The sequence below is a fragment of the Amblyomma maculatum genome, chromosome 1, assembly GCF_055883805.1.
Source record: "Amblyomma maculatum isolate TAMU_Amacu chromosome 1, ASM5588380v1, whole genome shotgun sequence".
NCBI lineage: Eukaryota > Metazoa > Arthropoda > Arachnida > Ixodida > Ixodidae > Amblyomma > Amblyomma maculatum.
The window spans coordinates 430,993,507-431,011,161 of record NC_139344.1 but is presented as its reverse complement, the minus strand read 5'-3'; the positions used below and the strand labels follow the sequence as shown (position 1 = coordinate 431,011,161).

The window sequence follows — 17,655 nt, the reverse complement described above, 5'->3', positions numbered from 1 at the left end:
TATGGCGACCAATTTAGCTTCACGCATTATCGCGTATAGTATTTCCAACATGTCACACGTAGCTTGGGTCCTCTTCAGATTCTCCACTAAATGAGTGCATAAACCAGTTTTGCAGAGATTATCTTTTATTGTAATTTTTTCCGTAACTCGAGATTTAATCAAGGTTGGGGAGCCTTATGCTTTTATCCACACACTTTGACTAGGAAGCAAAAGTTGTGCAGTTGTCCAATTACTTGGAAATAACCACTATAAGCTGTAGTTCCGCCACTTGTAATGTAAATGCAATCTCACTTATGCTAGTAAGTTGCAAAATGAACTGAGGAATGCATTAGTTTTACGCTGGTAGTTAGCGTCTACCTGTTTGTGTTTCACAGGTCCTGTCGTATTCGTACATATAAACGATTGCGCATGATATTACGCCAGATTCATCTGTAGATAGAATTCATAATCAGCAGATCAAGAAGAAACTGACTTTCTTGCCTTGCCTTTGTCGAAATGTTGATTGAGGTTGATAAAGCTTTCCGAAGCCAGCATTGTGTTAAATTTCAAGTAGGAGAAATGGTTTGAGGATATATTACTATTAAAATCCCCATTACCTATCGAATGTAACGTTTATTTATTATGGAGGAATATGAAATACAAAAAACGCAAGCCCATTTCCTTTTGAAGGATGGTTGTACGGTGAAACCACTAACCTGCCAAAACAGACTGATAGGACGTGTCGCCCAGTGCTGGTGCGGTGGTTAGTGTGCTCGACTGCTGGCCACTAGAAAGCGGGATCGAAATCGGCCTGCGGTGGCCACTTTTCAGTTGAGACGAACAGTAAGGCATCTGTGTGCTATGCAATTTCAGTAAACGCTAGTCTTCGCTTCCCAGACTGCTCATTGCGGAAAACACCGAAATTCTTCCGTTTTCTGCAGCCGTAGTTTCGCTGCCACGTCCTTCTAGGATTCGCGGAACCTTTCTCTTCAATGCAATTCAATGCAATCCACGAGCCTTCTGGCTGCGTTCGTCGTGCTACCTATCTTCAGGTGTCCCTCAGTTTTACGCTTCAAAAATCTAATTTCTTGCCTGCGAATGCTTCCGTGGTGTAAATGAACCATTAGACTGACGTCATTTCTGATTACATGATTCCTCTCGAAGTATACGCAATCACCTCTCATGCTGAGACTTCAAATGACCTTGACTTCAGGGATGTGCTTTCCCTAGCCATTGCCACGAGCTTTCACCAGCCCATTGCGATCAGCTCAACGCAGCGCTTTGTCGTTTTCGTGCATCATTTATCTTCCGACAGGCAGCGTTTGGTAGAACTACTACCGTTTACAATATCGATTATGGTACTGATGCCCCGTTAAGCCAGCGCCCATACCGCGTACCATCTTTGGAGCTTCAAGTAATAAGCACTAACGTCACCGATATGTTTTGAGGGCGACGTCATCCAGCGTCTCCATAGTTCTCTCTAGTCGACCGCCTCAGAAAAAATCTAGAACTATAAGATTTTGCGTCGGCTACAGGAGGCTTAAAGAGATCTCTCGAAAAGATGTGCACCTATTTCCGCATATCGATGACGCGTAAGACTCCATGTAGTTAGCAGAGTTTTCATATTTGGATCTAAGCTCTGGATACCAGCAGGTCCCAAATGCCGAACCTGATCGCGAGAAGACAGTTTTCAATCCTCACACCCGATGGCTTATAATCGTCCACCGGGATACCGTTTGGGTTGTGCAACGCATCTGCGACATTCTAGTATATAATGGTATTATTTTATGTGGACTGAAGTAACACGCCAGCCTATGTTATCTCGATGATGTGGTATTTTCAAGGGCAGTCCTAATCACTTCAGCGCCTAGAACACGTCCTGACTAAACGGACTGATGCTGCCCTTGAACTGAATTTGACGAAGTGCTGGTTCGCCACTTTTCAGTTCTGAATATTGGACCACGTCGAACAAACGGCTCATGGTATTCCCGGCACCTCCAAACTTCAGGCCTCTGCTGAATTCTCAAAGCCTTTGAAGCTGAAAGAACTACGTAACATCGTAAGATTGTGCTCGTATTTCCGTTTTGTTTTTCTATTCGCAACTTTCTATCCGGCTTTACCATACTACGCCGCCTTCCCCTGTTGCCATCTGTTCTATGCCGGTTTGACTCTGCTACTCCCAACGAAATCCGTGCGGACGCCAGTGGAGTCGGTCTGGGTGGTGTAGTCCTCGCCCATTGTAGTCATGTGTGTCTTATGCGCAGGGACAAAGGCCGAGTTCAATTATTCAGAGCACGAAAAACTATGCTAGGCTATCATTTGTGCAATTAGATTTCGTTCTTGCCATTATAGTCACCCCCTTAAACCGCTGCCTGCAATCATGCCTATGCTGGCTATCATCTCTGAAGGACCGGTCAGAGTGCCATGCGCATTGGGCACTACACTTGCAGGAGTACGGCATTCATGTCTTTTTCTCTCTCGCCGCATTATTTCCGATGCCGACGCTCATTTCCGGTCGCTTATTGAGAGTGAGCCGCTTAGACCACCTGTTGCCGTCTTCGATTCTTTTTCCTTGACATCTGCGCAATGCGTTCTGAACAACGAAAATACCTTTGAATTGCATCACTCATTGCTTTCGTATCTAGTTCCCGCCATTTTGCTTCTCGAGCTCTGCAACAGCTAACTAACTCACTACTTTGTCATTTCAAACGAGCTACTAAGCCGTCGCAACTACCTGTCTGACTGCAGAAATCGCTGGTTGTTATTCTACATCACCTGCGTCCAGAAATATTCCCCACTTTTCACGACGACCGTCAGGGAGCTCATGTTGGAGTATTGAAAATGTACGCCCGGTTTCGTCTCCTGTATTACTGGTGAGGCATGTAATGCTTTGTGAGCGAGTATCTATGCTCTTTCCCAGCTGCCAGCGCCTGTAGACACCACCTTCTTTACCACCCTACCCTTGTAACCTCTTCCGAGCCCTGTCGCCCATTTTAGGATGTTGGAATCGGTCTCCTTCCGGCAAATCCTGTGGGGCATCACTATTCCATCGTAACATTGACTCCATCACTCGCTATGCGGAAGCCAGCGTTATCATCCACCCCATATTTCGACGTGGGGCTCACAAAAACTACTCAGTGACCATGACCGCGTCTTTCTTGCTGCAGTACAAGACAGTTCTTACGCAGTGCCGCGCTATTCATAGTACCGCTTTGCCTCACCACTTTCAGAAAAAGGGCTTAGTTATGCGCTTTGATTGTACCCTGTCGAAATGCTCGGTGTGTATGTGCACTACTACCAAATTTAATTTGGTCAGTCTTCCATTTGTGACCTACGTCTATAATACCGCTACTCAAGTTAATTCAGGATCTCCCCCTTCTTCCATCTCTACAGACGGCACCTGCACCATAGACACAATTTTCCCCACAACCTGGACATTCCGAAACCGACGATACTTTCCCAGAGTGTTAACCACGCCAAATAATGTGGCCAGTTGTCACGTGCATTCATCATAGACACACAGCAACGAAAGCAAGTCAACCACTTAAGCATCAGAGTTTCTTCCTACCTAAGCAACTCCCTTGGTTGGTCCTCGGTCCCATGTCTAACCCCTGGCCTATGTACGAAACTTAATTCCCTCTATAATCGTCTCTACTGCATCATTCAACAGGCTTCACCTGTGAATTACCTCATCGAAAAACTCGCCTCATCGTCGGATCAGCGTCATCGTGGCCGCGAAATCGTCCACGTCGACGGTGTGAAGGCTTATTACTGTTCCAACGTTACCTTTCGACTTGCGCCAACTTAATTGCTCTCCTCAGGGTGACTAGTGCCGACTAGCGCGATCCCCGTGAAAAAATTCAAACAGGAAGAAGGCATTGGTTCCTAGCGCGTGAGTTGTTGTTCTCCTCTAATTTGATGGCACATATAGTCCTATCTGCTTGAACGCGGCTGCATCTCTCTCGACATCCTCCGGTTGCTGCATCTTACGTTGCCCCGCCGCTGCATTTTCGTGTGAGACAAGAGCTTTACAGGTAGCTTTAGCTTTAAATATAAATAAACAATACTTAAATATATTGTTACGAGGTGGAATGACAAGCGATGTAACACGGCGACACAACAGAAACAGAACGACGTGATGACATGACGATGAATATGCTTTAATGGCCAGCGGGCCTAGCGCGAGCACTACGCCCCGCGCCCCTGCCCGCTTCTTCATCGTCGTAGCACTACCCGGGGCCACCGAGCGATCGTCCCGATCGATTGCTAGAAATTCATTGCATGAAGTGACGATGAACACAGACACAGGATTAGGACATGAAACACTGGACATCACAGTGAATGCGAAGATGGGATGAATGCTTGCCCCGGAGCATCAGGTCTAATCTTCACCGTTTGCCGAAGGCCAAGGCTTATGGACACGCCGAACGGCTTGGGCGGGGGTGCTGTATTCGCTCGAGTGGTCGTGAGGTCGCTTCGTCGTAGGGTCGGTTGGGTCGGCTTTGGGCTCTTCCTGGTCGTCATGTGTGTTGGTCAGGGCTGAGGATGGGGCTGGGGAGAGGGGCTAGTCGGGTATGAGCACAATGGCCTGGGGTAAAGCTGGGCGGCTATCTCCACGGGCTCTCGGCCGATGGACCCGGTGTACGGTTGGCCTCGACGGGGCAAGGCGAGGATGGGAACGAACCGCACCTCCAACCAAATGTTACGAGGTGGCATGACAAGCGATCTAACACGGCCACACAACAGAAACAGAATGACCTGATGACATGACGATGAATATGCTTTAATGGCCAGCGGGCCTAGCGCGAGCACTTCGCCCCACGCCACTGCCCGCTTTTTCATCTTCGTAGCAATATGAAGTCCGGTTCGTAATGAAAATATCTGTTCAATTATATTAGAAGTACTGCTGCCTTTGCTACAAGAACCTTTGCAATTTAAATCATTCCAACAAACATCATGCATTCAAAGGTATATTGCTTTTAAACTGAACAATGATTAAAAGAAATAAGCCATCATATACACTGCTGCCCACAAAATGATGAGGAATTTCAGGATACATATGCCAATGCTCACACCAATCGTATGAAAGAGAATCAAGAATATTGGTGGTTGACACTTTTGTTTCTGAAACTTAGTGTGGGGAAGAGCAATCCCACACGTCAGTAGTTCTAGCGAGTTCTCTAACATTGTTGGTGGCTAACAAGCGGGCAAAGCAATTGCTATCCAACAAATACGCAATCCTCGTACATTGTTTATAGGCGTTTATATAATAAATAGATGTTCCTAGTCAAGGTTGTGTTAAGATGCAAGGATTCGAGTTCTTTGGCTTCAGCAATCTCAACATTATGCACAGCTGTATGGCTAATATCCCACAGTTGATTTACTTTGGACACTTTTAATTGTGGCAGCAATTTAATTTTGCAGAATGTGCTTCGTGGTGAACCCCCAGCCTACTCAGTAGCAGATAAAACACATATTTCTTAACCGGATATATATCCTTCATTTAATTTATATACTGTAAAGTCAACTTCCTTTCATATGCTAAAAATGAACTTCTCTTATACACCACCTTCATCTAACTGATGGCAACATTATGGCCCCTAGGTGCCCTAAACTCAATAGCATGAATACACAGGTTTCCTCCATATTGAGTAAGTTTAATACATTCCTTGCACGAGTTGATCGCATTATTAGTTTATTTTACAATACAGGCGCTTTGTTGCTTTCAGACAAGTATCTTGGTTGAAGCTAATTAGATGTTTAAAACTGCCTGCTAATTTGAATTGCACATCTTTTTGCATTTTTCAGTTTTCTGTATAAAACGTCCATGACAACTATACCTCTGGTGATAATATATATTGTTACTGAGCGGTATTCGCTGGCCGTGCTGACGAAAAAGAAGTGCGACAGACTCCCAGGAGAAGAAGACGCAGACGAGTGCTGTGCTGTGCGAGTGCTGTGCTATGATCATCCTCAGTGGTGTGGACAACTGCCGCACTGTGAATATTTCCCGTAACATCTCTTGGTGGAGGTGAATCTTTCGATCTCCGTCACAAGCTGGATCTCCGCAGCGGCCGACGCATCATTACCACCACTATGACTACTGACACCGCTACATCTACTGCCGTCGCACCTGCGGTCGTCATGGCCCATCCCCGTGACCCCGGAACCTTCTGTGGGACCGACGATGTTGATGTCGACGACTGGCTAGCCCTATACGAACGAGTCAGCAAGCACAGCAGATGGGATCCCACATTTATGCTTTCTAATATCATCTTTTGCTTGACTGGGACAGCGCGGGTGTGGTTTGAGACCCATGAAGAGGACCTCACATCTTGGGATATCTGTAAGCAGAAGCTCCACGAACTCTTCGGAAAGCCCATTGGCCGTCACCTTACCGCCAAAAAGGCGCTCGCTTCTCGCGCGCAAACGTCTACAGAGTCTTACATCCCTTATTAGAGGACGTCCTATCCCTGTGCCGCCGCAAAGTCGACCACGCCATGCCTGAGGAGGATAAAGTCGGCCACATAGTAAAAGGCATTGCCGACGATGCTTTCAACTTCCTTTTATGCAGGGATTGTTCCACCATGGACTCTGTAGTACAAGTTTGCGACGTTTCGAACAAGCGAAACAGAGGCGAATATCTCATCGTTTCGACCGGCTACCGAACACGGCTGCCAGCTCTTCCTGTGTCGATCTTCCGCCTCGTCGACCGCCAACGAATGACACTACTTTGACCCGCATCGTCCGCCAAGAGCTCGAGGCAATGACTCCTGCAGGTTCTTTCTCGCATACCCCCGACAATACCTTGGCTGCAATATCACTCATTCAGGCTGTTGTTCGCCAAGAGGTGGCCAATATGGGTCTTCCTTCTACCTGCCGCACCGACACCATGGATTCAGGACTTGCCCCTCCAGTAATTGCAGCTGCCTCACCTACCGCCGGTTTCTCGCCCGGATATCGGTACCGTAATTCGAATGAGGGGCGTACCCATGACAATCGTCCCATCTGCTTTACTTGTTCCCGCGTTGGCCACATTTCCCGTCACTGCCGTAGCCGTTGGTACACGCCATCTCGTGAATTCACCTACGTCGACCCCCGCGAAGACTATACCAATCGCTATACCTCATCTCGCCCCGACCAGACTACTGCTGACCCCGGTGTCCCTGCTCGTGCTGCCAACCGTTCACCATCCCCGCAGACCCGACGCTCGCGTTCTCCTCTTCCTCGCCGCCGTTTGTCCCCGTCCTATCCCAGCCACATACCAGAAAACTAGCCAATGTAGCTCCCGAAGGTGACACTGCATTTGTGACCCGGACTGAAAAACCTCTGCTGACCCCTGCCCTATAAAATAATCGCAACGACGTCCTTGCGAATGGTGTTCCCGTTTCTGCTCTCATTGATACCGGCGCCCAACTGTCCGTTCTCAGCTCCTCATTTCACCGTCGCCTCAAAAAGTCCTTACTCCAGCCGTCTCGCCCATAGTTCGCATCGCCAATGGAAGCCCTGCTGTCGTGGTTGGCATGTGCACAGCGCGAGTTACCATTGGTGGTCGTCATCCTCCAGTGTTGTTCACCGTCCTCCAAGAATGCCCCCACGACGTTATCATTGGCATTGACTTTTTAACAGCCCACTCTGCCCTCATTGACTGCTCTACCGGCCTACTTCGCTTGGACCTTCCGCTCTGCTCTGAAGACCCCTCCTGTACCCCGCCTTCGATTAGCACAGTTCTGCCGCCTTCCTCCTGAAGCTGTTGTCTACATCCCTATGTCACCATTCCCACCCGTCCCAGACGGCGACTATCTCGCGTGTCTCATTACTGATGTCATCTTGCAGCGGCACGTCACCCTTCCTCATCTGATTGTGCATATCTCCCAGAACCGTACTACTCTCCCGGTCCTTAACTTCAGCTTATCAACTCAAGTTCTGCCCCAGGGAATTTCATTAGCAGAGCTGTCGCCGATGACCGATTGTGACATTTCAGCTCTGACTACCGATAATCCAAATGCCGTCCCTGCAAAACCTCCCTCGTCCTATACATCGCGCCCTGATCCTGTTAAAAGCATAACTGCAGCTGATCTCCAGCCTGAATTCGCCGCAGTTAAAGCAGCTTTTGCTCACCTTGTCAGGCACCGCATTGACACCGGTGACGCCAGTCCTATTCACAGGCGGCCCTATCGTGTTTCGCTTGCCGAGCGACACGTCATCCAAACAGAGGTCGACAAAATGTTGGCGAACGACATAATTGAGCCTTCCAGTAGCCCCTGGGCATCCCCTGTTGTTATTGTCAAATAGAAAGATAACAGTTGGAGATTCTGCGTTGACTATCGTCATTTAATTAAGATAACCAGAAAAGATGTGTATCCTCTTCCACGTATAGACGACGCGCTTTATACTTTGCATGGAGCCAGCTACTTTTCGTCCATCGACCTTCGTTCCGGCTACTGGCAGATCTCTGTCGACGAGAGAGACCGTGAAAAATAGCGTTCATCACCCCTGACGGCCTTTATCAATTAAAAGTCATGCCTTTTGGCCATTGCAATGCCCCAGCAACCTTCGAACGTATGATGGACTCTTTGCTACGAGGCTTCAAGTGGACCACTTGTTTGCGTTATCTTGACAATGTAATAGGTTTCTCGTCTAAATTTGAAAGCCATCTCCGTCACCTGCTACAATCCTAGCGCTTTTTCGCCGCGCGGGACTGCAACTAAACTCCAAGAAGTGCAGCTTTGGTCACCGACAAATCAGTCCTTGGCCACTTGGTTAATGCTGCCGGCGTTCAGCCTGACCCCGACAAGATTCGTGACATCAGAGATTTTCCCACTCCACATTCATCCAGCGATGTTCGAAGCTTTATTGCCCTATGTTATTATTTCCAACGATTCGTCCCGAATTTCGCAGCGCTACCTCGTCCTCTCACCAATCTCCTAAAGAAAGACGTTTCATTCTCCTGAGGGCCTGAAGAAGTTGCAGCTTTCTCGGAACTTATTGCTGCTCTCACAACACCACCCGTGTTGGCCCATTTCAACCCATCTGCCAATACTGAACTCCGCACCGACGCAAGTGGCCATGGCATTGGAGCTATACTTGCCCAGCGACAGCACGGCCGCACAAGGGGGATTGCGTATGCCATTTTACCATTTTATTCGTCCTCTCGAACTGAGAGAAAAATCATAAAAAAATGAGAGTTAGCCCGGACAAGTAAAAGCTTTGCCAGGCTTAAAATCAATTAAAACTTTAAAAAAAGAGCAGGAGCTCGAGATAAAAAAAAAAATCACTTTTAAAAGCGATAGAAGGCATTAAAAAAAACTGAGGTCCATTCGCAAGTTGGTCCACGCTGGACCTCTTATCTACGTCCGAACAAAATTACTCTATCACAGAGCGAGAGTGCCTGGCACTTGTTTGGGCTATTACAAAATTCCGCCCTTATTTGTTTGGCCGGCATTTTACTGTTATAGCAGACCATCATGCCTTGTGTTGGCTTTCCTCCCTCAAAGATCCTACAGGCCATTTGGGGCGCTGGGCACTTCGATTACAAGAGGGTACATTTTCCGTCGTGTACAAGTGCGGCCGGCTTCACCAAGATGCAGACTGCTTGTCCCGTCATCCCGTCGACTCCCCTAGTCCTACCGACTCTGTCGATGACGCATGTGTCTTGTCTGTGTCGGCCTTTTCTAACATTGCCGACGAACAACACTTAGATCCTTTGCTCCATTCCATAATGCTCCGTCTGACCTGCGAACGACCTGATGAATCTCTTGCCTTATATGTACTCCACGAGAACACTCTATACCGTCGCAATATGCGACAAGACGGCGCAGACCTTTTGCTCGTCGTTCCTCAACATCTGCGTTCCACCATCCTTGACCAGTTTCATGATGCTCCAACGGCTGGCCACCTGGGTGCTTCTCGCACATACAACAGCCTGCGCCGACGCTTCTACTGGCCGGGGCTCTACCGCTCCGTCCAGCAATACATTGCCGCATGTGAATTGTGTCAGCGCCGAAAGAAGCCCACATTTTGCCTTCAGGCCATTCGCAGCCGATCCCCATACCCACTGACCCGTTTTCCCGAGTAGGTGTTGACTTTCTTGGGCCCTTTCCAGTTTCCGCCTCAGGGAACAAATGGATAGCCGTCGCCACCGATTATGCTACGCGGTATGCTATTACCAGAGCCATCCCGACCAGCTGCGCCACAGACGTCACTGACTTCCTCCTAGAAAACGTGATTCTACATCATGGTGCCCCTCGTGAACTACTAACTGACCGTGGCCGCTGCTTTCTGTCGCGAGTGGTTGACGAAATTCTCCGTTCGTGCTCCGTCCGTCACAAATTCACCACAGCCTATCACCCCCAGACCAACGGCCTCACGGAAGGCCGAAACCGTACCCTCACAGACATGCCGTCCATGTATGTGTCTGACGACCACCGGGATTGGGACGTTCATCTACCCTTTGTGACATTCGCCTACAATTCATCTGTCCATTCTACCGCAGGATACTCCCCATTTTATCTGTTATTTGGCCGACACCCGTTACTGCCCTTCGACACCTCACTACCCTCGGCAGACGCTACCAGTACTTACGCCAGTGATGCCGTAGCCCGCGCTCATGATGCCCGCCGGATAGCTCATGCCAGGCTCTCTGCATCCCAAGACTCTCAAAAGTTCCGGTACGACAGTCGCCCCCGTGATGTCCACTACCCTCCTGGGTCTTGCTGTGGCTCCCGTGCCGTCGCGTGGGCTTGTGTGAAAAACTTTTGCCCCGTTACACAGGCCCTTACCGAGTTTTGCGCCCCATGACAGACGTCACACACGAAGTTGAATCTGTGCCTCAGAAATCCTCGTCCAGAGCGCCATCCTTTGAAATTCTGCATGTGTCCCGCCTGAGGCCCTATTATGCACGTTCTGTTTCACAAACGTAGAACGCACCGGGACTGTGCTTTTCCCGAGGGGGGTAGTGTTACTGAGCGGTATTCGCTGGCCGTGCTGACGAAAAAGAAGTGCGACAGACTCCCAGAAGAAGAAGACGCAAACGAGTGCTGTGCTGTGCGAGTGCTGTGCTGTGCTGTGATCATCCTCAGTGGTGTGGACAACTGCCGTACTGTAAATATTTCCCGTAACAATATAAAGACCGGACACAAAATAGTCCCACTTCTTCAATTCCTCGTCTTAGATTAACTGAGGACAGAGCTACCCCCCCCCCCCAATCAATCTTTTGAATATAAAAATATCCTTATGTTTTTATAATCGAGGACGACAGGTTCACTTGAAACAATTTTTAATCTTTAAACAGTTTTTAGATTTATCTATAGATTGGAGTATGAGACGCGATTGAATGCATACACAAATTTGAGAAATATTAAGTCGACTTGCATCTGTCATCAACTGCTTCCACCAGCAGTACTCTGTATTCTTGTTTTTGTAACGGCACGGATGTTTGCAGCGGACGGCACATTATTTAAACAGACGAGGAAACATTGTGATCATGGTCTTCGCCAGGTTCTATTACAGCTGTCGACAGATGTTGCGTGGTGTGTAGTGTAAATATTAATATTAAGGAAGGTGCGCTCCAAATATCAGGAGAAAACTCCTGAGCCGATTCAAATATTCGTTGCAGGGCTCCGATATTCAAACATTAGTCACACATATGTTTTTATTCTTTGCATAAATCATTTCATTTGATCAGAGCAGATGGACAAAATTAGTTTTTCAGGTTTTGTCAGCACTACGTGTCCTAAAACAAAAACATGGTCGCATCACATTCAGTATATAGGCTCGTGGCATATAAAACGAACTAGCTGCTGTTGAAATATATAAACCAAAGCGGTGAGGTATATTTAAACAAATACCGCATATTTTATTCTCCCACAATGCTAAGGAAGAAAATACTATTCCACTTCTTCCAGGCCACCACAAAATAAATCGAATTCTCTACCTTCTAAACAATTTCTAGCAGAGAGTAAATACACATCTTATTGTTCCTCCCTTCTACTGCCAGATGAACATAACGCACTAGACAACATAAGCTACAGCCTATCTTTGCACGAGCAGATGAATTCAAGTACAGTTCCTTCTACGCAGCGCCTCCGTTCAAAATTTGGTACCAAAATTTATTTTGCAAAATCGTAATTTTAGCAAGGCACTGTAAAAATATTCCCTTGGTTAAGCTGTCTAGTTTGAATTGATATTACTGTTCTTTATACTTGTTCTTGGAAAATTGTGCTTTATGCTATCATCATCTTCCGGGCTGTACCCCCTGCAGTGCAAAGGACTCTCCAAATGTTTTCCAATTAAACTCGGTACATTCACCTGAGGCCTGCAAACTTCCTAACTTCATATTGCCACGTAATGTGCTGCCACACCTTACTATGCTTTCCTTTCCTTGAAATCAAACTCCTTTTCCTTAGCGAGAATCGGTTATTCGCTCTTCGCACTGCATGTATTGACCATGCTCATTTCGTTTTCATGATGCCTAGTAGTATATCAATAATTTCATTTAATTCTATGGTCTACCTTGCCTCCGCAGCTTGAATCCTAGCGTCACCCCTACAACTGTCCGCTTCATAGTCCTCAACAATATACTTATCCTGAGTAGATCTGTTTCATTAGCCTGCATACTTAAGCGCCGGAAGTGATCCGGTAAGATGCAACTGTTGTATAATTTCCTCTTTTTTTTAATTGTTTCTTTATTTGCTCTAAGAAACACTATACGAACAGTTGGTTGGCCCCATAGCCATTACGGCTAGTGATAGGTCCAAACACAAAACAAGTACAATGTTACTGCAGAGCTTGTAAAGAAACACTTCAAAATTAACGCGCAAAACTAATTCATTCCGACATTTCCGTGGAAATTGAATAGTGTTTTAAACTGCCAAAAAGGTATTTTTTTTTTCTTTAACGTCATTTGGGACTTCATTCCGCACATGGGTGCCACTATATTCTAGGAGTCTGCGGCCGTACATTAGAATAAGATGGTAAAAAAATAGGTTGTTAGTCGCAACTCTTGTTTGTTTCATTGTTAAATAGACTAAGGGGCAGGGGGTTGTTAGATTTTATTACAGTATTTACAATTTCAGCTACCTTCAGTTTATATGCCATGGATAGCGGTAAGATGCGAAGCTGCTGAAAAAGTGGCCTACTGGGGTATGTACTATTTGAATAAGTTATTTATTTATTTATTTACTTATTGTACCCTCAGGGCGAAAGGCAATAAAGAGGAGAGTGGGTTAGTTAAGATACAGAACAATGAATATAATACAGTGAAAACAAGTAGTACAAAAAAAAAACCTCAAGAATCATACGAATAGCTCGTTTTTGAAGGCGAGAAACGGGATCTAGGAATGTTTTATATGTACCACCCCATATTTCCAGACGATACGATAACTGACTGTGCACAAAGGCTGAATACAGGATGCGTAAAATTGAATGATCAAAGAGGTCCCCGGCCCTTAGTAAAACATGGCACCATAGGCTGATTTGCAGCAAATACTAATAATTTGCTCATTCTGGTACATATCAGACAGGGACAGGGCACCAAGATACATGTATCGGGGTACCCTTAGCAGATTCGTGTTGTCCGAGATATGTGTTCGTAGTTCATGTTCTCTCTGCGCGAGTGAAACACGGTTTACTTCATTTTCTCAGTATTAAGCGTTAGCCGACACGGTGTACTTCATTTTCTCAGTATTAAGCGTTAGCCGACATGGTGTACTTTATTTTCTCAGTATTAAGCGTTAGTCAATTACTTTTAAACCAGTGTGAAACTACACTAAGATTTTCATTATTGATGCATTTAAGCACCTTTAAATTGATACCTGTAAGCTGCTAGCTATCGAATGTGAGTACATGTCCAAATCCACTCAAGCCAAATCTTTGTTTCAATTCATTTCGCTGTTGCCTCAACACAGTAGTCGTGCAAGAAGCAGTATTAGCGTGAATACCCTAGTACGTGTGCTGCTCAAGTTACGATTGCTTTTCTTTACGGCGCAGTGTTTTATACTGTCCCTCACGAAGGCTCTTAATGATTGCTCTTTCGACCTATTTCACTTCGATCCTCCGTTCTGCTCTAAAGACTCCCATCTCACTCAGTATTCACTCAGCTGCACTGTTCCTGTTTTTCTCCTGAGGCTACCGTTATACCGTTTTCATCACTATGTCGCTTCTTCAATCCATGCCGCAATTCGCATTCCCTTCTCATGATGCCATTCTGCAGCGCCGCGTTACTTTTTGTCACCCCATTGTCCATATTCCCAAGAATCACATCCCTCTCCCTGTCCTTACCTTAAGGTTGCCAAACAAAGTTATGTCCAAAGGAAATTCAATAGCTTTTCTATCCCCGCAGACCAATTATGTAGCTTCACTCCAATTACAGATCCTTCATCTGCCACACTCACTTGCAGCCACTGTCCCGCCAATATCGCGTCCGTAGCCTGTTTCCAGCTCTGTCGCAGCTGATCTGCAAGCCAAATTAGCCACAAATCTGCACGAGCTTTTTCTCACCTATAAGTAACTTTTGGACATTAGTGGTCCTGTTTTAGGGCAAGCTTCCGCTTTCACACACCACATCAACACCGTCTCCACCAGTCTTATTCAGTCAGCCATATTGTGACTCTCGCGGGATACAACGTGAGCTCAAATAGATGTCGGCGAAAGATATATCAGATCTTTCAGTAACTCTGGGTATCACCTGTCATGGTAGTGAAGACAAAAAAAAAAACAGCAACTGGAGCATGTGGCTGACTACACATATATGATAACCAAAAAAAGTCTATCTTCCATGCACTGATGAGGCGCTTGATATTTTCCTTAATAGCTTCCCCCGATCTACGGTCGCCGGGCTACTCGCAGGTGTCCGTCACTGAGAGACCATAAAAAATAGCTCTTTTTACCCCTGGCGGCCTCTTTAACACAAATAAGTTGCACTTTGACATTGGAATGGCCTTGCAAGCTTTTAACGCATGGTGAACTAGTTTTGCCGTTTTAAACGAACGACTTGTGCACATTATTTACACGACGTCGTTGTTTTCTCGTCCACGTCTGACAGCCACGTCCTCCGGCTTTCTACAATTATTTCGTGTTTCTGTGCCGCAGAAATTCCAAGCAGCGGTGAACTCCAAGCAACGGTGCTTCGGTGGAAAGAAAATCAACGTCCCTCCCATGGTTGTTGCTGCCGATCTCCAACACCATCAAGAAAAGATTCGCGCAGCCGAAGATATTCCCAGTCTGTTTTTCTCTATAGTGTTCAGAGGTTGCAATTGGGTTACGATCTGAAGAATACACCCTTTTCGCCGTTTACGAGTCTGGCCGGCTTCAAGATACAGACTGCTCGTCTTGCCCTCTATTCCCTCTCCCAGCTTTTCCAACTGCGACGATGACGCATGTATCTGATCTGTAGTGGACGTTTCCATCATTTTCTAAGGACCCCGTTTAAGTCATTTGCTTTATTACACCTTATCTCCGATGTGTAGGAATATTTTGTATTTTAAGTTTTTCCTGAAGCCAAAACGTATATGTTCGAAGGCTGCAGAAAACAAATGAGGGCACTTCTGACAATAATCGCAATAGAAGTCTGTCGACTAAAGATGACGGTGAATAGTGTGGTTGTTTCTAGATGTAATATATACCAAATAAAAGCCAACAACGTTTTTTTTGTTTATTTATTTCAACATACTGCAGGCCAATATTTTGGCCCATGCAGGAGGGACAACACAAGACATTCAATGCCTCGCCGATGAAAAAAAAATAAATAAAAAGGCAGTTGAGGAGGTTCTAGTCAATAAAAAAACAACAAAGTACAGCGCTTGTTTACTCATGAAAATACTCCTCTAGAGCTTTACTAAAATTGGGAGACTGGAAAATGGCCCCAGGAAGACAGTTCCAATCCACAACGGTCTGCGCAAAAAAACTGTACTTGAAATTGTCAGTCCCTGCAAAAATGGGTTTGAGCAATTTATTTCTTGAATGATGGGTTCGGCGATGCAGCTACTTGAGAATTGTAGGTCGAAATATGTTTAATTTATGTGTCAAAAAGAACCAGAATACGTTTGAAAGGTCCACGCGTATTTTTAGGTACCGCCCGCGCTGCTATGCGCAACGTCCGTACGCTCCTGCTCCACAAGGAAGCAAAAAAGGTTTACTTAGTTTCTTGCTTTCGGACTAATTTGCATGTTCATAAACATTTACCATATTGCACAGTGCTTTTACGGGGCTAGAACCTGAGCTCAAAGGTAACATAAAAGGCTAATGGCTCCAGATAGTGAGTAATATTCTCAATATTCAAGAAATAAATAAATGGTGTTTTCTTTATCCAAGCTTCTTTGTTACTGTGGTCATCATTTTGAATAGGCGTGTTTTACCGATTTTTACGGTGAACAGAGCAGCAAGGTTCAAATTACCAACGAGCGCAACAATATGAATTATTTACCGCTCAGTCGTCATCGCTACAGGAAAAGAAATTCATTGACGAGAATTCCATGATCCAGTAAACTACTTCATTGAAGTCATGCATCCCGAATAATTCTGGCAAAGTTTGGATAGTTATCCTAGGCTGATAGATGCCAACTATCGCACGTGGCAATGGCGCCTCAAGGCCTGCTGCCTTTAACGCGCCGTAATATAATGTATATGTGAGAGCGTCCCAAAGTTTTTCGGTATTCTTTCGTGTGCCCCGCTGTGTTATTTTAATTATAAAGTGCGTGCTTAAAGTAGCCGCCAACTGTCTAGTTGATGTTTCGTGATGATGGGAAGTGAAGTGGTAGGAATGTGCAAGGGTTATATCCGATAGACGAGATTGAATAAAGCTAACAGCTTTGTTCTAAAAACGCCTCAGTGGAGACCACAAAGGACAAGATACTGCCTTTATCGTAAGCATGAAGCTCAAAGCGGATCAACCAAACCTTTTTCAAGAATTTTGTGCAACCATTTGATTGCTGACATTACACTGGTTTCCTCAACAGGCGAAAGTGACGCCTTTGGCCAGAACTGCAGTAAACATGGTGCAGCGGTGACTGCATCGAATCGGGAAGGCGAACGAAACGTATTTAGTTAACGAAGTTGTGTTCATAGCAAACAAAAATTGAACGGCTATCAGAGAGTCGCTTGTTACTCACACAGGACAATCGCTTGGGGCTAAAATGAATTGTTATGCGTATTTATATATTTCTAAATATTGCAGTCTCGATGATGCTATTGAAGGAATGGGGTACAGTAAACCAAAATAAATAAAGCAAGCATGCAACATTAAGAGCACACTTGTAGGAATTGCTGTAAGTATATGACCGGATATTTCCTGGTAAAGAATGCTGCTTTATAATGTTATTAGGAAAATGTTTTTATCTAGTCTTGGCGCAGAATAACCAGGATTAAGGGTGAATTAGTACGAACAGGTGTGGGCTGCTACATGTTCGATACGTGTACGAGGTTCTAGACATCCATGGGCAGGAAGCATGTAAGGATATGGAGGCTAGTATGTTACTACTCATTGCCAATCGGAAAATGACAATATATTGGAAATTATCTAGTAGTCATCAACAGGTCATTCCCAACACTAACACCTCCTTGTGGTGGTATGTACAAAATCTGAGTGGTTATATGTATTACATGCTGTCGAGCTCTGCTGCCATTGCTAAAACTAATCATAGATGAGGGCTGTTTTTCGACCCATAGAAGGGTATTCAC

General features: G+C 45.8%; 1 protein-coding gene across 1 annotated transcript in view; it reads left to right on the top strand.

Moving 5' to 3' along the window:
* Window positions 1-15,694, top strand: part of LOC146209383 (monocarboxylate transporter 3-like) — a 41,680-nt gene extending 25,986 nt beyond the window's left edge. The window contains exons 4-5 of the mRNA XM_084599982.1: window positions 1,925-2,038; window positions 15,070-15,694. Of these exons, the coding sequence (XP_084456108.1) occupies window positions 1,925-1,998 (74 nt within the window). The 3' untranslated portion in view covers window positions 1,999-2,038; window positions 15,070-15,694. The remainder of the gene's footprint in view (window positions 1-1,924; window positions 2,039-15,069) is intronic.
* The last annotated feature ends 1,961 nt before the right edge of the window (window positions 15,695-17,655 follow it).